Genomic DNA, 25,862 nt, shown 5'->3' on the forward strand with positions numbered 1-25,862 from the left:
ATAAAATCTTTACTATGATGTGTATGTAAAAGCAGTAACAATTCACATAAAAAATTAAATGTTTCACAATAAATTTAATATAATGATAAAACATGAAAACAATCAAATGCATTACAGTAAAAAAAAAAAAAATAAAAAGAAGTCTTACTTGAGCCAGTGTACTTTGCGCTGAGTGAGATGATAGCGGGGAGAGGAGAGGGAAGATGTGGGTCTGCCTCCTACTGACTTACTAGCTAGGCTGGGATGATTATTTGCCTGTGTCTTTCACTTACACTCGATTTTCCCAAATCACTTCTTTTTGTTACAGTATAATACCCATCTAGCGACAATTGTTTTTCTGGGCCTAACCTGTGTCGTCCAGTGAAATGTTCCTATAGCACTCATTTCTAAGATATAAATATTGCTAAATATACAAGAGAAAAAGCTATATGGATTATGCCAGGATATTCCTGGCTCGCTCACCCCTATATAGGGTGTCGGTATAAAACTGGGGCGAGTGAAACCACTACCAGAGGTCCCCTGCCATTTAGTTTCTTCCTTTCTCAATTTCCCCCTATCCAAAGAGGAGCCGTACCAAAGCCATCTACCGCCCGCTACTGCTAACAACTAGCGTCCCGTCCGCCATTCCTTTTATAGCACTTGTGCAAGTTCACGTGTTGTTTTTTGGAAGCCCTTTAACTTGTGTTTTTTACGATGTCTGAACGTCAGGAAACTCCCTTATCTAAGTTGAGTACTGCAATTATCAAATTTGTTCTTGTTAGGGTAGCAATGTTAGTTATAAGTATGTTTTAGGCGTTGGTTATGTAGCGGGAGCTCCGCATGACGCCGCTCCCGAGTCAGCCATTACATGCATCGCTACCCGCGAACTTTCACAACATTCATGACTTCGATTAGTCTTCCATACTAATCGTAGTCGCGTTTTATGTTGATATTAGCATTTACTCAAGAATTTACGAGTTTATTATAGATAACCTGACGTTATATGATATGTGACCTGACGTGAGGGCTATCCTGGCCTACCCGACCAGGCCTCATTGGTTTTGGAAGGTAGGCTAGGCTGGGGATCCCTGTTATCCTGCCCTTTCGGCTGACTCCCCAACCGATGCGTTGGCTGGGTGATGTACCCTTTTTCCCTTTTTTCCCCATGGTGGATCTCGCAAATAAGGAGGCTACCTCATTCACCTGACCAGGTCGAAATTCGATTTTGGAGGGTTCCATGGGCCTTATCGTGGCCTATGTATGGGTCCCTTGAGCCACCCTAGCCTACCTAGCCAGATTGCAATTAAAATTCCGATTTTGGAGGGTTAGGCTAGCCGCTCAGAGCCACCTTGGCCGACCTGACCAGATCGTTCCGATTTTGCGAAGGTTAGGCTAGCTGCTCGTAAGGACCGTATACGTCTTCCTTCCCCCTCCTCCTCCTTCTCCCCTGTCCCCTCTTGCGTCAGGACTATTGTATTGTGTTTATTATCATATTATATATCATATTATTGTGTTGATTCAGTGGACAGTTGTCCTATAAGTCGGCTGTCCCTAATATCGTTGGATCACAACTTCTCGGAAGGTGTCCCACCTGGCCGGTTGTAGTGACCAACTGATTGTGAGTGGGCCACTCCTCTAGATGCCTCCCTCCCCCCCCTTTCCCACCTTGGTGGGGTGACACAGCTCGCCATACGCTACCTCTAGGCAGCCTAACCGAGCCTTATCCTCTCTAGCGGGGGGAGGGTAGGGGGTACAGTCGGGGGAGTGGTACACCTCGCCATGCTCAGAGGGGGTGGTACGGGGTTTCCACCCAGGCGAGCCCTGGTTGGCCACCTGGCTCGTCAGGACGGTAGACGCCGCGTGCTACCTCATTCACACCTTTCCTATCCTCAGTCCCCTATCCCTTGTTTATCCTCCCGCCCCGGCGGGACCGGGAGTCCGGCTAAGAGTTCGTTCCTGTTATAAATATGTATAATAGCTACGATCCCTTATATGATCAGATTCAGCCTAGGTTTTACCTATTTTCCCTGTTCCGATCCCACGACTGGACCCGGAAATAGAAGGATAGCTTTTGGTGGGGACTGGGCCCGGAATGAGCGTCGATACAGCGCTCATGCACAGTAGTTTAATTTAGTTTTAGCATATGTTAAGTATGCTTCCAGTCTGTTTACCATGACGGGCAATTCCACCCCGCCGGGTATTCTAGGACCGAAGCACCGTGTTCCCCTTCCCTAGCTCCTCCCCCGTTTTACATTCTTGTTTGTACTTCTGTTCCCCACTCCGGTGACGGCGGACAGTGGGCTAAGAGAGGCGATCCTAGTCTTCTAGGAAACGCCTCTCCGGTGCCAGCGGACTCAGGCCAGGTTTAGCCTTCCCCTGTTCTGTTTGTACCAAGCCTATCTTATTATAAGAGATTATGAGAAGAATGAATAACAAGGGCCTGGAGCTGTTGGGAAATATGAATGCTTCGATTTGTAGTATGACACGTATTCCGCCGGAATCAACTCCGGCGGCAATAGTATAGAAATGCCGGCTCCGCCAGATATATCTCCGGCGGGTCTGTATAGTGATACTCATGTATCATTTAACTTACAGATGGTACGTTGTCAGGAGACAGCATGTACGGCCATCCTGCAGCAGCCGTGCGGTCATGAAGTATGCCGCTCCTATGCTGGATGTGCAGTCCAACTGGACGACTTGCTGGTGTGGCACCCGGACGGGTGCGAAGTTTGTTACCCCTTGGTAACGGATCTCACTACTGAGTCGGTAGGTACCATCCCATTAAATGATACAATAAGAATTATGTTATTGCATATTGAGACAGTAGTTCATTATTCTAGGATAGACTTTAAAGTAGCTACCTCTTACAGACCCCCCAAGCCGTCAAGGATTGGGCTCTTACAACCCTCAAGGTCTGGATTGGAGGATTTGGCCGGAACGTCAAGTCCAAGCAACCCTACATGCTGTCGGAGGAGATGTATTCTTTGATCTACCAGAATCGAAGATGTCTGCAGCTGTAGCGGCGGACTTGGCGGCCCCGATCATAGCCAAGATCCGGGAAGAGACCCAGGCCGTGCTTCGGAAGACCTGGAGGGTTTTGGTGAAGAGGTCCTCGGAGAGGTGGCGACCATCAACTTGGACCGCGAGCCCATGGTTGTCGACAACCTGGGTGAAGGTAGGGAGGTAAGTGAGGCAGGTGGTACGCGGGCTAAAGTTCTGTTTAGCCCGTCTCATTCCTCTTCCTCTTTTCAAGGGTTTGCCGGGAGACCTACGACTTCTAGGGACAAGTCGGGCTCGGTAATCCCTAAGGTAAAATTTGAAGCTATTAGACAACCCATAGGTCTATTAACCCTCTTACGCCGAAGCCCTAAAAACAAAAATCAAAAACTCTCCTGTAGCCGGCGCCGGTTTGGAGTGAGCGCGGAAGCGGAAAAAATAATTTTTTCAAAAATCACAGCGTGCTTAGTTTTGAAGATTAAGAGTTCATTTTTGGTTCATTTTTTTGTCATTGCTTGAAGTTTAGTATGCAATCATCAGAAGGAAAAAATAATATCATTATCATATGTAAATAATGCGATATATGGTAGCGAAAAAAAAATTCATAGATAATTGTATTCAAATCACGCTGTGCAAAAAAACGGTCAAAGCTAACGAGTTAATTTTTTTTCGTTGTATTATACACTAAAATTTCAATCCTTTTGATATATAATACATAGTAAAACAATAAAAGCAACACCGGAAAAATATTATCACAAAATGATGTACGAATTCGTAACGCGCAGACGTAAAAAAATATTATTTTCAAAAATTCACTGTAATTCTAAATATTGTTCTAGAGACTTCCAATTTGTTTCAAAATTAAGAAAAATGATTGAATATTACGATACTGTAAGAGTTTTAGATTATTAATTGCAGATTTTGACCATTTCGGACGAGTTAAATTTGACCGAATGTCGAAATTTTTATATATATATTTTTTTATATGCACATATTTTGGAGATGGAAAAAGCTACAACCTTCAATTATTTTTTATTGTATTCTTCATGAATTTGCGCACATTTTGATATATGAAACTCTATAAAAAGGCTAATATGAAAAGGAGCAAATATTAGGATAATGCGATGTACGTATTTCGGAGACTTGCGGCCGCGAATCAGCGCGCGGAGTGAAGGTAAATATATTTTTCAAAAATTCACCATAAATAACAATATTGTTTTAGAGACTTCAAATTTGTTTCAAAATGAAGAAAAATGACGGAATATTACTAGGCCGTAAGAGTTTTAGCTTAACAATTGCGTTTTTTTCAACTATTTCGGTAGAGTCAAATTTGACCGAACGTGGTTTTTTTTCTATTTAGCGTGAATTATATGCAAATATTTCGAAAAAGAGAAAAGCTACAACCTTCAATCATTTTTAGTTGTATTCTACATGAAATTGCCACATTTTCATATATAAAACTTATGTAACAGCTAATATTAAATGGTGCAAACATTTCGACAATCGCACAAAAAAATTCTGATTTTTTCGGAAGAGTTACCGCGCGAACGTAAGGAAAATGTTTTTTTTTTTTTCATAAATTCACCATAAATCGAAATATTGTGCTAGAGACTTCCAAGTCGTTGCAAAATGAAGGTAAATGATTGAATATTACTAGAATATAAGAGTTTTAGCTTACAATTGCGTTTTTCGACCATTTCGGTAGAGTCAAAGTTGACCGAAAGTTGAAATTTTTGCACTTAACGTTATTTATATGAAAATATTTCGAAACTGATAAAAGCTACAACCATGGGTAGATTTTTGTTGTATTGTGCATGAAATTGCGCACATTTCCATATATAAAACTTTATGTAACGGCAAATTTAAAGGATGCAAACATTAGGACAATCGCACGAAAAAATTTATCGGAAGAGTTATCGCACGAACGTGAGGAAAACGTTTTTTCATAAATTAACCATAAATCGAAATATTGTGCTAGAGACGTCCAATTTGTTTCAAAATGAAGGCAAATGATTGAATATAATTATAATATAAGAGTTTTAGCTTACAATTGCGTTTCTCGACCATTTCTGTAGAGTCAAAGTTGACCGAAGGTTGAAATTTTTGCACTTATCGTTATTTATATGAAAATATTTCAAAACTGATAAAAGCTACAATCATGAGTATTTTTTTGTTGTATTTTACATGAAATTGTGCACATTTTCATATATAATACTTAATGTAAAGGATAATTTAAAATGGTGCAAAAATTATGTCAAAGTGATGAAATAATTTCCGAGATGTGTCACTGATACTTTTTAGTGCGATAAGAAAGAAATTCGCGCTTGCGCGCCTGCGTAGCGATTGTAAACAAAACAACACCTTGATCCGTGAACTCCCAGCATCCCCCAAGGCGCGTGATACAAAAGTTTTCGGCTGGTAGGCCTATTAAGTATTTTTCCGCGAATTTTTAAAAAAAATTTTTTGAGCCGACGTATGATACGTCCAATCGGCATACGGGAGACATTTTGACACGACGTTTAATACGTCCAATCGGCGTAAGAGGGGTTAAGAAGTCCCTTCCTAAGCATTCTAAGCCGAAGCCGCTTAGGACTAGCCGCACCAGTACGTCTTCAGCCCCCAAGCTGATGGCGGACGCGGCAAAAGCTGCTCCCCCACGACAGGGGTTGAGAGCTAAAGGATCCAAACCCAGATCTCAGGATCCTGGCTTTGACCCGGCAACATTCTCCAGCATGCTTATGCAGGAGATGGGGAACTTGGTGCAAACCAAGTTCCAAGAGATCTCAGCACAGCTGGTCTCTAGCTTGGAGACGTCAGGACAGTCTATACAGTCCTTGGCGGAAAGGCTACATAATCAGAAGAACTTGATGGCAGGAGTCCTCCAGTCCGGGCACTCACAGCAATCTTTTGCAGTGCTGGATGCCTCAAAGTTACCACCCTTTAAAAATAATAATCCTTGGCGGCTAGCTGCACATGCCCCCTTCTCAGAGGGCATGTTGACGATAGAAAGATGTGGAACCCGATCAGTAGAAGATTTTGAATTCTATCCGCCGGGTCTCCAATTCCCCTTCACAGGATATGCGCGTCTAACGGAGGAGGCACTAATAAGGGAAGACAAGGTCCCAAAGGAGACCGTTATCTTCCCCAGAGACCAGGCCCAATCAGCTTGGGTCCGGACTTTAACAGACTGGGAGTGTATCAACACTAAGTTGACACGTCACAGAAGTCCATTCACTATGTTTGTGGTACCGGATGATACTCCCATTCGTTGCACCTCTGGGAGACAGATTTGCCTTCCCTGCTGTTCCCAGGAGGTATGGTGTGCTGGGTGGATGCCCCTGCAACCTTTTCGGTAGGCAAGTTGAGCCCTGACTGCGCAACCACCCTCTTCACCGAACGCCTACCTAGGCTTCCGGAGGCTTTGGTAAAGGCGGAGTATGAAGCCAGATGTCGCTTGAGTAGGTCCATCAATTCTGTCACTACGGCGGAAATGACGTCCCTGGTCTACACAGACGAGCCTCTGTTTAAGATCGTGACGAAGTCATTACTACGTATATGACTTCGCAGTAGCCAGGAGGAATATCAGTAAGCACGTCTTGGCTGATGCTTCCATTCGTCATGAGCCAAATAGGCTCATCAAATCCTCAGTCTGGGGTGCAAATTTGTTCCCCGAGACCGTAGTAAACGGAGTTCTTGGGGAAGCAGCCAGAGTGAATCAGAGCTTGCGGGTACGTTGGGGCCTCATCCCCAAGAGGAAATTCGAACCCTCTGGAGCACACCCCAGGGGCAGGGAGAGATCGAGGAAGTTCCAGCCCTTCCAGACCACCCAGCCTCAGACGGTGGTACAGGCTGTTCCGGTAACCCAGTTGGGTCAACCCTCCACCTCAAAAGCCCAGCCTCAACAACAGAGCCAGCCCTCTCAGCAGCCCCAAGGCTCGGCCACTTTCACCTCTTACCTGGCCTTCAATGCCTCCTTCGAAAACCAAGGAGTATTTCAGGGCTATGATAGGTTTGCAAGAGGTAGCCGAGCCAGAGGAGCTTTCGGCACAGGGCCAGTGGAAGAGCATCCGCCAGAGGCTTCCGAGGAAGCCGGGGTAGTCGACCCTCTGCTAGCCAGTGAGACTCCTCAGGTAGGAGGGAGGCTGTCCCTATTCAGGAACCGCTGGTAATTCAGCACTTGGGTGCACAGCATAGTAGCAAAAGGACTGGGATGGAGTTGGAAGAAAGGGCCTCCTCCATCAACCAGTTTTTACCAAAATCCAACGGCGGACCTAACAGAGTACACCCAAGACCTTCTTCAAAAAAAGGTAATAACAAAAATCAAATTCTTAAAATTTCAAGGACGCTTGTTCAGTGTTCCAAAGAAAGACTCAAACAAGCCAAGAATAATTTTAGACTTGTCCCATCTGAACTCATACATTCAATGCGACAAGTTCCGTATGCTAACCGTCTCGCAGGTGCGGACCTTACTTTCCCGTGGGCCCCTCACCACCTCTATAGATCTTACAGATGCTTACTATCATGTTCCGGTAGCAAGGCACTTCCGCCCCTTCCTAGGCTTCAGACTAGGCAAACATAGCACCCAGAATATTTACAAAGATAGCAGAGACAGCAGTACAAGAATTGAGAGCTCAAGGGATAATGTTAGTAGCCTACCTAGACTATTGGCTCATCTGGGCCACAAACAACGAGGAATGTTGCAGAGCAACCCACAAAGTGATAAGATTTCTGGAATATCTAGGATTTCAGATAAACAACAAGAAATCCCGGCTTACTCCGGCACCACGCTTTCAGTGGTTGGGAATACAATGGGATCTGAACTCTCACACATTATCGATCCCGCTGGAGAAACGCAGGGAGATAGCGAAGGCTACGAGGCAGTTCCTCAAAGGCAAATAGACGTCCCGGTGAAACCAAGAAAAATCTTAGGTTCGCTCCAATTCGCCTCAGTAACAGATGTTCTGTTAAAAGCCAAACTGAAGGATATAAACCGAGTTTGGCGGACCAGAGCAAACAGGAAATTTCGAGACAAAATTTCCCGCATCCCTCAGATACTACGGGAAAGTCTCCATCCATGGACAGAAGTCAAGAACCTGGCAAAATCAATACCATTACAGTTCCCCCACAGAGTTTAGTGGTCCACACGGACGCCTCACTAAGCGGTTGGGGAGGATACTCCCAATACGAAAAGGTTCAAGGGTCATGGTCGCTAACATTCCGCCAGCTGCATATCAATGTTTTAGAAGCTATGGCAGTATTTCTAACCCTAAGGAAACTCTCTCCGGCGAGGAAGATCCATATCAGGTTTGTAATAGACAGCGCGGTAATAGTCCACTGCATAAACAGAGGAGGTTCCAAATTGAGCCACATAAATCATGTCATGATAGCGATCTTTTCCTTAGCAGTAAAGAACCAGTGGCATCCGTCAGCTACTCACCTGGCAGGAGTAAGGAACGTGGTGGCAGACGCACTGTCAAGGACAACTCCGCTGGAATCGGAATGGTCCTTAGATGACATCTCATTCAAGTGGATCTGCCAGCAGAGCCCAGACCTCCAAGTAGACTTATTTGCCACGGAGTCCAACCACAAGCTACAGTGCTATGTGGCCCCCAACCTGGACCCTCTGGCTCATGCCACAGACGCCATGTCCATAGACTGGAACACTTGGCGGAGGGTCTACCTATTTCACCAATGAACCTACTAATGAAAGTCCTGGACAAACTCAGATCCTTCAAAGGACGAATTGCACTGGTAGCTCCCAACTGGCCCAAGAGCAATTGGTTCCCATTACTAGTGGAATTGGGACTCCGGCCCCGCCGGATCCCCAACCCAAGACTAACACAGTTAGTACAAACGCGGACTGTATACGCTTCCTCAAGGATTCAGAAGGCCCTAACTTTATGGACTTCATGAAATTTGCAGCGCAAAAAGATGCCAACATGGATCTTCTAAACACCCTGTTCCTAGAATCAGACAAACGGTAATCTACTTAGGCAGTATGATTCAGCAGTTAAGAAGCTAGCCTCCTTTCTAAAAGAGTCAAAGGTACAGACGATGACTACGAATCTGGCAGTTACTTTCTTTAGGACCCTGTTTGAGAAGGGCCTAGCAGCTAGTACTATTACTACAACTAAATTTGCCGTTAAGGAAAATATTCCAGTTTGGTTTTAACGTTGATCTAACAGATTCGTACTTCTCGTCCATCCCGAGAGCTTGTGCTAGACTAAGCCAGCGTACAGACCTCATACAGGTTTCCTGGTTTCTAAATGATGTACTTGAGCTAGCTTCAGAAAATGACAATGAATCATGTCCTTATATAACCCTTCTTAGGAAAACTTTATTCGTAGTAAGCCTGGCCTCAGGAGCCAGAATATCAGAACTGTCGGCTCTTTCCAGAGAACCAAATCATATTGATTTCCTTCCATCCGTTGAAGTTCTATTATCCCCAGATCGAAAGTTCTTGGCTAAGAACGAGGACCCACAGAGTAGATGGTCCCCATGGAAGATTGTCCCACTTCCACAGGATCTATCCCTTTGCCCAGTCAAAACATTTAAGATCATATTTAAGCAGAACTTCCAATAAGCTTTCAGGTCCTTTATTCATTAGAGAGAATGGTGGAACGATTTCACTAAAAGCAATCAGACAACAAATTCTGTATTTTATTAAACAGGCCAACCCGGAATCAGTTCCACATGTACATGATGTCCGGGCGGTGGCTACCTCAATTATACTTTCACTACATGAACTTTGATGACCTTAAAAAATATACGGGATGGAAATCACCGACGGTATTTAAACGCCACTACCTAAAATCCTTAGAGGCCCTTAAGTATTCGGCGGTGGCAGCAGGGAACATTGTTTCCCCTGACACAGCCTAGTTATATTAATATACCTAGTCTTAATACATCTTATCTCCCTTTCAGTTCTTTCTCTCCTACCTGCCTTGCTTATAGTCCCTAGCCTTGACCTTGGTTTTTCACTTGGATTGCACATTAAACCACTCCTGTATTGTACATACTTAACTATTATTCTTCTGTATGTAAATATCTTATATTATTGGTGCAGTAATCACCCTGGCCTTACCAGAAATTGTATGTGATACCTTTAGTATAGATTTCCATAGAGTAAGGACCGTAGACTTAAGGAGATTTGTTAAAATTACTGTAGTTCTAAGGAAACTTGATTAAAATAGGGTAGAATTAATTAGTATTTAATTTCTCCCTTCCAGTAGCCTTGTTGATATTATATCCAAGCTTGTGGGACCTATTCTCTGTTACTATTTCATGGGACGACACAGGTTAGGCCCAGAAAAGGGATTTTGACAAAGGAAAATTCTATTTCTGGGCAGTGACCTGTGTCGCCCAGTGAACCCACCCCTTGTTTCCTCACCCTGACTGGCCCAAGCTTGGGTGCTATTTTCAGGAATGGCGGACGGGACGCTAGTTGTAGCAGTAGTGGGCGGTAGATGGCTTTGGCACGGCTTCTCTTTGGAACGGGGGAAATTGAGAAAGGTAGAAACTAAATGGCTGGGGGACCTCTGGTAGTGGTTTCACTCGCCCCAGTTTTATACCGACACCCTATATAGGGGTGAGCGAGCCAGGAATATCATGGCATAATCCACATAGCTTTTTCTCTTGTATATTTAGCAATATTTATATCTTAGAATGAGGGTTTTTGATGTAGGAGAGGCTAATTGGAGAGGGTCCCGTGGTAGTGGTTTTCACTCGCCCCAGAACTATACCGACACCTTTTAATAAAGGTGAGCGAGCCAGAATATTCTGGCATGTCCAATTTAGCAGGTCTCTGGTATTATAGCAGTATTCCACCTTAGAAATAGTGCTGAAGGAACCTATTTTCACGGAGCGACACGACAGAGTCCAGAAATGAGTGCTATAGGAACATTTCACTGGGGGACACAGTTCACTGCCCAGAAATAGATTTTTCCTTTGTCAAAATCCCTTTTTACAGTTTTTTACCACTGTAAAAGTACCTCAGCTCCATAATAAACACACTGGCGCCACATTCAGCTTCTGTTTGTATTCGATTGTTTGTTTAAATGACTTCCTTGTGAAAAACTATTTAATCTTTTCTTTTCTTACGTTCTTTACTTATTTGTTTGGAAAATCTTCATGTTTATTTTAAATTCTGTTGTTTGCCAACAGTAAGTTGATCTATTGTGGCATAATTAATCTCTTTCATGCACTTAAGATTCAAGTGTAAAAATTGATTTTGTTATGAGCCTTTGGCTTCTGTGACCATTTCAGTTTCCTCAAAGGTTTCCCGTCTCTCCTACTTCGATCCCCTAGCTGGCAGTGCGCCATTTTCACCAAACAGTTCGTAAATCATACAAGGAAACAAAATTTGTCAAAACATTTATTTTATATAACATACGGTTTTATCAATGTACACTCTTAATTTAGCTGGAACAAATTATCCTGATTCCCTTTATTTCTTATGGGGATATTTGTTTCATATTTCGAACAAATCCTATTTCAAACAACCTTTTGGAACAGATCAAGTTTGAAGCCAGAGGTACTACTCTATATCTATATATCTATCTATATATCTATATCTATATCTAAGTGCATCAATATCTACTCATTCTACTGGTATTTGTATGGTTCAGCAAGTTTCTTATACTGTTTGGAAAGAGGATGTGTATGCTTGTTTTGCATCTAACTTTGTAATGATGACCCAAATAACAAATAGGATTACTGTCCAGTGAGGGTTATCATGCTTTTTGGGTAGAGGATTTGAGACTTCATGGGTAACACTTCCAAACTGGTCCTCTTGACAGGGCAGAAGTAGTAAGTCATTATGAACTCGGTTCCTTGTTGACTAAGGGCAGAATTTTGGTTTGTCATATCTTGAGTGCAAGTACTTAACAGTGCCAGGTCAACTTGTACTTCATTTTATGTGCTACAAGACATTTTTCATAAATGGTAGGATTGTATTTAGTGGGACTGGTAGGTATTTTACCCTCGGGGAGTGAAGACTTCGGGCAACTTTCATTTTCCATTTCCTTATAACTCATGTCTGCTCGTCTCTCTTGGTGCTGTTGGCAAATACAGGTTTTTAGTTACTATATCTGAATTTGTAAGTAACTATGGTAAGTTTACCTCTTTTCCAGTGTGTAAGACTTATTTGGTACTTGTGCCTTGCATAACACATCATTGATTTGAACCTTTCTTTGAACAAAGCACTTATGCTACCAGAGCTTTTATTCCTTATTAATTCCAGTCTCTAAGTAATGTGCTCGCAGTCATGTGGAGGCACTCCGGGGCATTAGCATGTCAGCCTTCTGTTTATTATTATTATTATTATTATTATTATTATTATTATTATTATTATTATTATTATTATTATTATTATTATTATTATTATAATTAATTATTGTTAAAGAGAATGGCAGTATTAAGGACTTCTCTGGCTCAGCGATGTTTCTGAGTAACTGGCCAATATTCATAAGGAGATTCTAAAAAATTCACAAAAATTCTAAAAAAATGCTGAAGGTGATCTTTTATTAAAACAGTATTCTGGTGTCAGGTCAAGCAAGTTGCAGTCATTGCTGGTATATTCTGTAGGGGGTTGTCTTTGGTGTACAGCTAGTGTTGGTGCTGATAAAGCTGGTATTATCTCGCATTGGTGGTCGCGTGAGCGGCATAGTAGTGTGCCTGGGGATGGATGTCAGGAGTCCTGCCTTTAGCGGGAGTCCTATATTCCTGTGGGGGCTCCTGATTATCTTGCACTGTCAGGGGGTTGTTTACTGCTCTCCAGGCAGCGGTGGGGAAGAGAAACATTTCCTGAGTAATATTCAAATTAGGTTTCTCCTTTCCTATATGAAAGGTTTCCAGGAGGCGCAGACGTCAGGGATCTGTTATCTGGTCTTTGTTGGTCGGCAACAAATGTTGAAATGTTATATAAAGATTTTGTTTGGTTTTGACCCTGTTGAGTTACTTTTATATGTCCTCTTAGGGGCACTGTGTAACTACCTAAAAAGGACTCAACTCCTCAGACCAGGTTGTTGAAGACTTTTTGTTAGTATAGGACAGATCTAGAAGGAAGTGTCCAAGAATGCTGTCTCCTTTTAGCTTCAAGAAGTACTTAAACAAGCTTATTCTACTTCTTCAATTCCAGAAGCTGATCCAGTCTGTGCAAGAGCACATGATGTCAGTGTTCTAGGCTCTTCCATCACGTTCAAAAAGAACCTGTTGGTTCAAAAGATCTTCAAGGCTGGTACATGGCTATGCCAAACCACCTTCACAGCCTTCTATCTGGGGGACATTGCCCACAGGTCCTTGGACACTTTGTCCTTGGGTCCAGTGGTGGCTACTCAACAAGTTGTGTAGCACATCCAGTGCCCCTAGCAGGACAGTTTGTATCTTCCCTAAGAGTGAGAGTGAATGGTTTGACTGGTTTTCTTCCTTTCTCTTTCTCTTTTCTCCTCTACTGGTAGGCAGTGGAGAGAAATTATCCATCTTTTGCTGGAACTGGTCAATTACAAGTGAGTGTAAAACTCCTTTCTATTAGTTTTACTTGATTGTTGATACACAATACAAACTACGTGTTTTGGAAGCAAGTCCCTTCCTCTCTCTTACAAGGAGAGAGAAGAAATGATGACAAACAAGGCTGGTGGCTAATGTAGTTTTGTTGTCTTCAACAGTTAAAGTTCTTTCACAGTGTAAGAGAAATTCCACATTCTCATAACCCTTTACTTTACAGCTCGGAGGCATATTACTCCTTCCAAAGTCCCTCTTTGGTCAGGAAGTGAGCCCAGGTGAGCTGAACCCCCAGTTGGTTCTGAGGCTTCTCTATCCTCCCTGCAAGAGTAAATTTCCTTTATGTTAAGACCAAAGGTTAGTTCTGTATGTGAACAAATGACAAGATTTAAAATTAATTTATTTTTCACATCTAACAAACCTTTGGTCTTAATGTATACTGCCCACCTCATGCCAACCTCTCATATTTTACCCGAGCTAGAGACATGATGCTTCTGAGATGGGGTATGGGAGTTCAGCTCCATCTCCTCACTGCCATCTTGGCCATCTGCTGATGCCAGAATTTCTTGTAACCTTTTTTTAACCTGATTCCAGCTGACACTATAGAAATTTAACCTTATGTTAAGACAGTAGATTTGTCAGTTATGAAAAATACAAATTAATTTTAATATATTTGTCATTTTAGCCCCTTGTTGTTCCTTGGTCATGAGCTCCAAAACAATTGAGCCATATATGCATTTGTTAATAGAAGAACTTAGTACAGCTATGATCTTTAAGTGATATGACATGATTGCATAAGATTTTGTTCAAAATTCACTTATTGGTTACCTAACATGTTCCATATTTTTCTCTTATTTCAATGTGACAACACAGTTATTTCATAGAATAAGGCTGTAATATGTTTCTTAAGAGTGAAATCTGTCATATTTAAAAATGAAAAAAAATATTGTGTAGCCAAATAATGGAAAAACAGCTACGAAATTTTTTCAAAACTTTTGTTCAATCATCAGCGATGCATTTGGCAGAAAAATGTCATCATCAAACCTCAGTTCCAGTGTTAAAATAAAAAAGAAATGTCATAACATTAATATTGCTTGCCATGTAGTAACCATAAATTTTTGAAGTTGTCCTATTTGATTATTTTTACAGCTTAACACTGAAAAAATGTAAATAAATAAATACAAAAGTATTTCTGTAGCTAGAACACATCCACTGATATCAATGTGTGGGTGGAGTCTGTTTGACACAATCATCAGTGGCAGTAACATAGGTTTACAATGAGTAGCGACAATGAAATGATCTTGAAAACCTTTATTTTATATTTGTTAGAGTAATATTTAAAGTTTCTGTAAAATAAAATGTTTTAAGTTATATTTGTTAACTACTTCAAAAATTATGGCTTACTAGCAACTATTCGCCTATGCAATTATTCTTTTGTTAAAACCAAGATTTTGTTCATAGACTTTGGTTATGAGATTTCTTAGTTCACATCTCTATGCTACTAACAATTTCTAGTCATAAAGTGTATGAAGTTATCTATACATTCCATTCTTACTCCCAAGTTACCCTATGAATGAATAAATGACACACCAAAAGCAAGCAGAGGAACTTTTAAAAAAATGTTTTAAGCCAGATAAAAAGAAGTGTTTCATGGGCCTTGATATTAGCACTATTAATAGATAGTACGATTAATAGCATCTTCTCCATTTTATTGAAATCATCTTAATTTTTCAAAGAACAGGTAATCTCTACACATAAATTCTTCAGTAACAGAGATTACTGTCTCAGAAGGCTTAGATGATTTTTTTAGACCTATAAATCATTTTGCAACATACAGGCAACTTGAACACTGCCTAAAACCTCAACACTCAAAGAAAACATGGTGTAATTCATATTTCTATTATTGGGTCTACTGTTATAATGCTGCAGAGGTAGTTTCATTAATCAACCTGAAGAGTATGTTAAGTGTGCCACGTTCGCCTTATCACACTGTGGTTTGAGCTGAACAATGTAAAAAAAAAATCAGTTCAAATCACACATGTTAAGAATTATATTAGCGTTTAAAAGGGATCAAATTTATTTAACAATAAGGAAAATAGTGTTAGCTGTGGATTCACAAGCATGACATTTAAAAAAAAAAAAAATTAACACTATGTACTTTGCAGTGTTACGTTAAGTCAGATTTTGGACGATATAAAAAGAATCTTGGCACCTCAGATTTGAGCATGACTGTACCATATGCTATACAGATAGTATCCATATGCAGTAGTATATGTCAGGGTCAGTAATTTTGAAAAGCTTGAGAGTCTGCACAAGATTTCCTTCAAAATTGTTCTTGTCCAGAAAATCATTATGTGGCCAGAAACAATCCATTACTGATAGGCTAGGGAAGTTTCTGTTCTAAGATGAGTCTCTCTCTCTCTCTCTCCTTCCTTATGAATAGATGTGGTAGTTTTCAGTTTTTGGTGAAATTTTAAATAAATATCTTAAACACTGATTGAAAATTATTTTTAGTCAAAGCCTTTCAATTACATATATCCTTTTTTTTCAGCCAATGTGTGATGGGACCCATTTGAATACTCAGCTAAAAATCAAGCAGTATCCGATAGTCTTCAAAGCACCAAAGACTATGGATGTATGGTTTTGTAACTGTAAACAAACAAAAAATCCACCATTTTGTGATGGTAGCCACTTAGATGAGAGGGTAAAGGCAGCAGTTAAAGACTGATCACAAAGTAATGTTAAATGTGGAGTAATTATGAGCAACAGCTGTATAAATGTGTACAAACCATGGATTTTAGGTATTTATGTGGATGGTCATTAACTTATTGAAAATAAAAGGAAACAAGACAAGTAGCCTTCAATACCTTAAAACTCTAAAATTGTATTTTTTTTTTTTTTAATGAAATGCAGAAAGAGAAAAATCTGTTTTCTATGTGTAATTCAATGTTAGATTGAAATAGTCAGTGGCATAATACATAATACTATCTATTATAATGTATGATGATACTGTGTAGTGACAGCATTTTTGCTTGTAAATGTTAGAAACCTTTATACAGGCAGTCTCCAGTTATTGCCGTGGGTTCCATATGATGGATTGATAAGCGAAAATTGCTGGTAACTGAAAATTGGCAATTTATGACACTTATGGCACCAATAACTGGTTAATGGCACCTCTGTTAGGTATGTATTGGTGCCATAACTATTATCGGCATCGATCACTGGAAATCGGCACATTGTGTCACCAAAAATCACTGATTTTTGGCACTAGACAAGCGCCATGGAACCAGATCGCTGATAACTGAGTCCGCCGATAACTGGGGACTGCCTGTGATTATACTGAGAAAGGGCTTCAGCAATCCTTTGTATGTCTTGTTTGTTTTGTGGTCTAAATCAAAGAAAGGATACTGCAGAAGATTTACTATCAAACATTTGTGGATATGTCAACCATTAACATCTTATAAGTGATGCTAGCTGTCATCACCGTTGAGTTTTTCTTTTACAATTATTCTTGAATCTTTAGTATATATGAGTTAAGCGCCTCAGCGGCATAGTTGGTATGGTATTAGCGTTCCACCTCGGTGGTCGCAGGTTCGATTCTCGGCCATTCCGTTGAGGAGTGAGAAATGTGTATTTCTGGTGACAGAAGTTCACTTTTGACGTGGTTCGGAAGTCACGTAAAGCCGTTGGTCCTGTTGCTGATTAACCACTGGTTCCATGCAACGTAAAAGCACCATACAAACAAACAAACAAACATATATGAGTCACATAAATGGAATAATTTACTGTACATGTAATGTACCAATTTGCCACATAATTGAACTACAATAAGTATTTTTGGCAGTAATTTTCTTTATGAGAAATACTTAAAGATCAATGACATATGCAAGATGGGGCAATCAGTTTTTGTTACACAACAATAAAATGTTTGTTTATATTTAACAAATAAGAAGTATTTACTTGTGAAGTCATATAAAAGACTTGACTGTTCAAATGTTTTATTGTGGAATTTTTCACAGGTAAATAATGATGTTTGATTTGTCAAGATAAACAATGTTGATATTACTCTGTTTGTAGAGGAATATTTTCTCTGTAAATGAATTAATTACGAGAATCTGTAAATATTTTGAATAGAATTATACAAAATATAAAAACTTTTATTACTACTTATTTCATTAATTACAAATGCATTGTTAACAGTGGGTAACCTTGTGATAAAGATTGTTCTCTGTGAAGATAATTATCCCTCGCACTCTATTGTCCTCCTTTTATGTTTGCATTTGCGAAGTAGTCTGCATCTTGGTGGGAAGAGAAGGAGAATACCACTGGCAAAACAATTGTTTTGTGTTCAAAAATGAATTATGAATATTTTCTATTTCATGTACATTAATACCTCAAACATTTGTAAGGTTAAGTTCCAGAACCCGTCACAGATAAGGGGAATCACATATGTTTGGTATGAGTAAAAAAAATGCTAATAAATGCTTATTTCTAGATTTGTTTCATGAAACTTACCTGTCAGATATAATATATAGCTGTATTTTCTGAAGTCCGACAGAATTTTAAAAACTTCCGACACACGCAGTGGTCGGCCAGGTGGTTAGTACCCATTCCCGCCGCTGGGAGGCGGGTATCAGGAACCATTCCCATTTTCTATTCATAATTTTTCTGTCGCTGGTGCTGAAAACACCTGTTTTCAGTACCTCCGTCTTAGGATTTTGGAAACTTCATTGCCGCTAAGTATCCTAATTGTCTTTTGATTTATTTACTTGGATTTGTGGGATTTGTGGCTAGGCATACGCTATCTTAAATTGATTTGAATTTGATTCATTTTTGCATAAAATATCTGAATCTAGTTAGGCTAGTTTCAGACGGGGTTGTCTGCAAAGATAGGGTGTGGCTACTGAAAGCTTCGGTAGATCCGCACTTGGTATGTACGAGGGGTATGGGTCTTGCTTCTTTGTTGAGATTTGTCATGTAAGGAGTGTGAGACTTTGTCTATTCCGTAAGGAAGACGTATGATTCGTATGTACGCAATTAATCAGTAAACATGTCTAATTCCGTAAGGAAGACGTATGATTCGTATGTACGCAATTAATCAGTAACAAAAGTCAGGGTAGTGAACCTGCTAACCTTCCTGTAGACTTTATTTTGCCTAACCCTGTAGTATGGCCTACGGGCTATGAATATGTCTACGAGAGGTGCTCGCTCTCCTTCATTGCTGTGAAGTGCTACTTCTGTAATTGTTACTCCTAACCCTGCAGTGTTGCCTTCGGGCCCTAAGCAGTGGCTGTAGAGGAATTGCCCTTTCTCTGATACTCTTTCGATTCGTATCTTAGAATCGAAAGTGCTTGCTTTAGAGAGTAAAAGTGAAGTGCAGAAGTGCAGTGATACCCCTTGTGTAGTGGAGGGTGCGTCAGATCGGCCTCGTTTCGCCTCTAGGCCGGGACCTCTGCTTGCCTCCCAGGACCCGGGGAGGGAGCATGTCGAAAGCCTAAGGAGGGTTACAAGGAACCCCCACCGATCTGGCGTGCCTTCGGCAGTTTCTGATGAAAATCCCCAGACTGCCAAAGTGCGTGCGCGTGCACGAATCCTGAAAGATTGCTTCTCGTCCTCCGAAGCGTCCTCCCATGCAGGGGTTGGAGCTTTCAGAAGGACTCGCGCCCTCTAAATAGAAGCTTTATAGAAGAGGACGCTTCACGTCCTCTCTCTCTCTCTCGTTATGCGTTTCAGTGAGAAGTAAGAAGGCGAACGTCGCCTGAACTCGTGTCCGTCTTTCCACCGAGAAATAACGTAAGAGAAGTCATAGTAGCAGGAAGCTTTTGAGAGCGGACGCCCGGGACGCTCGGATGGACTCCAGGCGCGCGCGGGTGCACGCCAAGTGCGCGCCAGTGGACGCCGAGCGCGCTCCAGTGGACGCCGAGCGCGCTCCAGTGGACGCCGAGCGTGCACCAGCGCACGCCAGGTGTGTCGCCTGGCTGAACGTTTCTGTTGAACTCTTCAAGCTCTTTTTTGTTTCAGATATGGGCCTAAAGAATGTTTACCTCTACCTCCGGTGATACCTTCTACCTCACCTGCAAAGAATGTGAAGTAGGCAGTGCTTCGGAGGAAGTTTAAAGTGAACAGACAACTTCTTCTTCGAAACCCAGCAAGGCATCGGGTTTCGTGAATTCAAGAGGTCTCTGTCAATTAATATTGCTTTTCGCATAGGTGGATGGAGTTAAGGAAAGCTCAAGGGAAGATCTCGTTTGCTCTACCGCAACCTTTGCCATTCTGCCAATAAATTTAAGTTGCCACTACCGCAGTCAAGACTTTGCGATAAGGCAGTTACGGGTTATGTAAGGCTCGATGTCCTGCACGTCAGGACTCTCGGCAACGTTCAGTGGGATTCTTGCAAAGGCACTCATCAAAAGGACGCTCTTCAGGAAAGCGCAAGACAGGACTTCCTTTGCCATACTGCCAATAAATTTTAAGCTTTAGCAGGCATTAGTTGTGATACGGGAGAGGAAGCTGGTTGGAGAGTTTCTTCCTCTTCCCAGGATAATTTTGCAAGCTTTTAGCCATCTGAAAGGGTTTTTTCAGATGATAGATTTTGTTAGTTTCTAGTCGGGACTACGCTGCCGAATTGAACATCGTCGTTCTACCTGCCGTAAGCCCAGTCTCTTAACAGGATTCTTGCCCCTTCCTCGTTTGAGACGGGAAATCGGAAAAAGGAAAAATTAAATGCCTTGACTCCCTGGATTACGTTTTGTCAATTCAGTGACTTTCCCCCATTGACAATATACTTTCGTTTTGTCAAGTAAGTGGGTATCCCCTCATTGACAAAATATCTTTTTGTCCCGTAAATGGGTTAGTTCTCATTGGCAAACATCTCATTAACTTGATATTGCGTAAGCGAATAAGCTCTTATTGACAAGATTCGGAAGAGCTCTCATTCGTCATTCGCAGACTCGTACAAGAAATAGACTTGTAGACTACGTCAATGAACGCTTATGTCCAGTAACATAAGAAGCTTGAGCTGACTGCTTCGATTCTCTTAAGTTTTGTTCATGAAACTTGCCTGTCAGATATGTATGTAGCTGTATTTCCGAATTCAGCTATATATATGTCTGCCAGGTAAGTATGAACAAACTTTATTGTGATATAATTTCATATTTTGCCTTGCGTTATTTTACTTCTGGTTGGTTTCAAGTCATATACGCTTGCTGTAGTTACCTCTTCGGATGGCAACCGAGAGGTCTATTGTCTATTTTAAGGGACATTTAATCGTTACTCCCTGCAGCCTTCCAGGAGTTTCCGATTTATCTTTTACCGTTGTATGGTAGTGTTCTGACGACACAAACGCATCTATATATTTAGAAAAAAAAAAATAAATAAATAAATAAATAAATAAATAACAAGGACCTATTTCTTCGTAGAATAGGGTAGCTGGCAACCCAGACATAAAGTTAAGAGACGACGTTCGTAAGCTGCTGGCTGCTGCTGTCACGCTGTGTCTGACTCTGTCCTCCAGTCCAACCAAGCCAGTACATCAGGCGCTGTCATGCGCGGTAGGTTAGGTCTCTCTCTCTGCGGGATTGACTGACTAACCGTATCTTTGTGCTGGCGGTTACGTCTCTCCTGCGGATTGACTGACTAACTGTACCTCTGCCCTACAATCACGGACTTTAGCCTAAGATTGAGGGGATTTCTTACGTGAATGAATAAACGTTGCATTCGTTTTGCCTTACTATGTTCAACAGAGTTATCTCTTAATCCTTTCGGTGCTCGTTACCGCACGGTATAGAACTACGAGTCTACCGCAACATTGCACTTTTATATGCTCTCCTGCTTAGGCAAAGCGCAGCCTATTAGGGAAGTAAGCATACTCGGGGAGGGAAATGGATGAGCTTGCTGGGGACCATTTCCTTCCTGAAGAAGTTTGTTTCCCCGAATAGACTGCAATTCAGACCACAGTTTTTTCCTACCGGGAAACTGAAATATTATTCAAGATCTAGGAATGATTCTGAACATCTCTCAGTGCGTTATCACCTGAGGGGATAGAAAGAAGGTGCCGGACATCTGGATAGGGTTTCAGATGTCCTGGATCTTAATCTGAAAGAAGTAAAAGCGATTCGGTAGTCCCTCCAGTCCCTCGTAACGAGTTTTGGGAACCAGTGGTCCAGATCAACTCTGATATTCCACAGCTCTCTCATATCTTAAGAAGTATCTTCTCTCGGTCCCTGTTCGAGTTTACGAGAAAGCCTATTATAACAACAGGCGTAGAATGTAACGATCCTCTAGTCTAGAGGTTCGTTACAGGATTGCAAAAGTCCGTACGAATCGTCTAGATCGACGGCAGCAACTATTGACTTCCGAGTGGAATCTTTCTTTAGAAGTAAGTTGAGAGTTGGTGGAGACTTTAGGACGCCCCTTTCATTCTTCTCTTCGATATGTTGAGGACGAAGAGGCTTCTTTTCTGCTCCCTTATTCTCGATCCGGGATCGGTACCATTAAACGCCATCCTATGATATTGAACGGGGATGGATATTTAGTCTCTTTTCCCCTTTTTTCAATCGCTTAGGAAATGTAATAAGAGGATTTATGACGTCACAGGGAGCGACAATGACTCTGATCGCCCCATGTTGGCCTTCAGGATCTGGATTCAACAGAGGTCACATACTTCCTAGTTCACTTTCCAAGGACCTTTTCCGAGAGAGTCGGTCTACTCTAACTCGAAAGGTACCTATAACCTCTCCGCTCTGAGTCTGACTACGTTCAGGCTATCGAGATGTTGACAGGAATAAGATTACCGTCTTCCATTTCCGTCTGAAGAATGGATAAGCTGGCAGTCACAACTATTAAAGAATACGCAAATATGTTGTTGACGGCCTTTGGGCTCAGAGATTTGCGTCTGTCAAACAACAAAGCCCTTCACGATCTTTGAGTTCTGTGGAATCTCGAACCTCGCTCATCATCTACTTTTTGTCTCACCTGTTTTCTCGGAGTCAGACACTCGTGCGAGATCAGGCGACATATAGTAGCCCTGAGTTTCTTGTTGACGAAGTCGGTTGCGTTTATCCCCCGATGATCGTGTAACATGAGACCAGGTTGGACTGTCAGGCATTCTTCCTTCGGGACTGAATCGCCTTTTTGCTCCTCGCTCCTTTCTCCTGGCACCAGAAGCTCGAGTCAGGAGTTGATTCGCTGACGACGTTGGGTTGCGTTGATACACCCCCAGGTTTGCTTAGGTTGAATCGCCCAGGCAGTCCAGACACTCATCCTTCAGCGAAGAATAGTGCCTTATGGTCTTCAGGGTACAGCCTTGCTGTCCTTGATTCGTCTGACTGGTCAACTGGTCGGTCACCTGACTTTAGTACAGACGGACTGACTGTGCATGTCCAGATCGAAGCTTTCAATATGGAACTTAGACGTAGTCTGAAGTTCTTGATGTCAAAGCATTCGAACCTCTCCTACCTGTTAACTTTTTGCATGTGATCAGGAAGGCCTTCTTCTAACCACCCTAGATACGACAAAGAGGGTTAGTGAGATTTTAAGCCATCGTCACAAGTTTTGGCTTTAGAGAACACAAGGCGGTGTGCTCTCTAACCCTTCCGTTGTGGCCTAAGAATGGTAACCCGTTTTGTCCTTGGGCCAGGAGCTTGGAAGCAAGGATGGCACAAGTTAGTGGGCAGGAGCCAGAGAGAGTCCTGTGCCCTGTCGGGTCTCTCAAGTTTTATCTACATAAAACTCAAGAAAGTCGAAGTCATTCGGGCAATCTGCAGTGTTCCGAAAAAGACCAGACTTGCCCATATCGTAGAACAGCCTGGCTTTAGTGTTAAGGAGTTCTTTCAAAAATGCTCCTTCATTGTGTTTGCACAAAGATTTGAAATCTTTTTATCTGAATGCTCACGAGGTGAGGGCGCGGCCTCGGAAGCATTTCAACAGAGCATGGCACTCAGCAACATCCTGAGTACCATGTTTTAGCGAAGCAAACTCTGTGTTCACTTCACACTCCCTGCGAGATGTGAAGATGGCATATGAGATCTGCTGCTCGCTAGGGCCATACGTGTCTGCAGACACAATCTTGGGGGCAAGAAGTACCACTCATCCTATCCTGTAGAAAATGGTTAGGAAGAGCGCTTAATTAGTTGTTGAGTCGCCGACAACGGCGACTTCTTAACTCTTAAGACTTTAGTTAACACACCTTAACTTTGGCTAGGTTGGTCAGGTGGTGATATATATTTTATTTATATATATATATTTATTTTACTTCTTAGCCCTCATGGTATGGTCAATATGGTCTAGTCACGTCGTGGTCTCGCCCCTGTTGACAGATCATCTGGAGTGCACCAGCTATATAGGTCTCTACCTCGCTGGCAACTCTAGTAGCACAAGCAGACTTACGTGGCAGTAACCACGAAGCCAGCTATGCTAACAGGTGGAACCAAGATGTAAATCATCTGCATGCATTTGTTTCCCAAAATCCTTCTATTCTGTCCCTTCCCACCTCCAAAGGTGGGATTCAGCTATATATATATCTGACAGGTAAGTTTCATGAACAAAATGATATTGTTATGATAGAATAAAGTTTGTTCATACTTACCTGGCAGATATATATAATCAAGTACCACCCACCTCCCCTCAGGGGACAGTGGAAATAAAAATTATGAATAGAAAATGGGAATGGTTCCTGATACCCGCCTCCCAGCGGCGGGAATGGGTACTAACCACCTGGCCGCCACTGCGTGTGTCGGAAGTTTTTAAAATTCTGTCGGACTTCAGAAAAATAGCTATATATATATCTGCCAGGTAAGTAATGAACAAACTTTATTGTATCATAACAATATCATGTTTAAATCCTAAATATGACCCAAATTATACTCCCAAAACACTTTAATTGTATTTATAAGTTAATACCCATTAACCCTTAAAAAAAAATGAGTTTTATTGTAAAAATAGAGTACTGTATGGCATAATGAGTATTGCCACATTAATGCATTTGACAGTATGGTTATACTAATGTTCCCGATATACTAATTTTCATTGGCTGCCATTTTGCTTTTGAACTGGGACCATAAACTTAATGGCTTGTGTTTTCTTTGCCATTGTCAGATTTTACACTTAAGGCATGAAAACTTATAAATTACTTGAAAAATTAAAAATAAAGACCTTTGCAGGGTTTTTTGAGGATTTCATAAAGTTCACAGATCTTTGAAAAAATCGTGGATGCAAATTAGTTAGGTTCCAATGGAAATTTCGTAAACCAATGAATTCGCGAAACCTGAAATGCATATGCACGAGTTATTACTGTATTCATTCAAAATTACAAAGAAGGCTGAATACCTGTACTTTATTACTGTGTATGGAGGCACATCCAGCCATGAATTATGTTAGGAATTTGTTCTACGTTGAGTAGGACATCTCGCACCCTTTACCTCTCGCTCTCTAATAGTTTACTTTTTTTTTTTGTCCACTGTTGTGACCCTTAGTATAGCTTTTAGTTTTCTTTGTGGAATGCTGTATATCTTTGCTTTAAAATTGATAGTATGGTTATTACCCATGTATTTTCCTACATATGATGGGTTTGAAGTAAAATAACAGCCCACCTTGTTTATTGTTATTTGTGTTTGTCCATCTAAACTACTCATGCTTGGTAACATGTATCTGATGAGGAAATGTGAATGAGCTCACTCCTTTGATGAGGAGACACAGGCCACAGTCGATGATTGGCAAGTTTTAGTAAGTTGTAGGTATGTGTGAATGAAAGAAAAATGGAGTTTTCATATTAAAACTAATATTGTGATACCTACCTGAACACCTGAATTAGCCTTGGTCACCTGACCAGCCCGAACAACACCCCACAAAATTACCTACACTTAGGTAAAATTTTAACTGCCAGCATTACCAACGCTGCAGGTAAACATTGTTACCGAGTCACCTGTCCACGGTTTGTAACTGCCCGCATGTGGACAAAGACACATTCCGGCAACATTACTCCGACGGACTCCGGGGAGAGACGAAACCTTAAACTCTATCGGAAGGGGGTTAGTTTCTGACTCTGACTTAGCCACAAACTCCCGGAAGATACAGGAGATAGAAAACCCTTCCCTGCAAACGAAATTGATCTCGAGACAGCCTGAATTTCCCCCACTCTTTTAGCTGTAGCCAGTGATATTAAAAACAAAAACAAAAAACTTTCTTAGTAAGTTCTCATAAGGACAAATTCTCCAGAGGTTCAAATAAGCTGTGAGTTTAACAATTTTAGAACTTCTGCTAAATCCCATGGAGGGGCCCGAAGCGGAACGATCGGACGTTCGATCTTAAAAGATCTGAGATCATGAAAAGAGACTACTATTAGAAATCTCAGGTAAATGAAATCTAAAAGTGCTTGCTAACATGGATCT

At 41.5% G+C, this 25,862-nt stretch overlaps 1 protein-coding gene across 1 annotated transcript in view; it reads left to right on the plus strand.

Moving 5' to 3' along the window:
* Positions 1 to 17,921, plus strand: part of LOC135217398 (CDGSH iron-sulfur domain-containing protein 3, mitochondrial-like) — a 111,879-nt gene extending 93,958 nt beyond the window's left edge. The window contains exon 3 of the mRNA XM_064253241.1: positions 16,028 to 17,921. Coding sequence (XP_064109311.1) covers positions 16,028 to 16,204 — 177 coding nt within the window. The 3' untranslated portion in view covers positions 16,205 to 17,921. The remainder of the gene's footprint in view (positions 1 to 16,027) is intronic.
* Positions 17,922 to 25,862: the final 7,941 nt, after the last annotated feature.

The sequence above is a fragment of the Macrobrachium nipponense genome, chromosome 7, assembly GCF_015104395.2.
Source record: "Macrobrachium nipponense isolate FS-2020 chromosome 7, ASM1510439v2, whole genome shotgun sequence".
Taxonomy (NCBI): Eukaryota; Metazoa; Arthropoda; class Malacostraca; order Decapoda; family Palaemonidae; genus Macrobrachium; species Macrobrachium nipponense.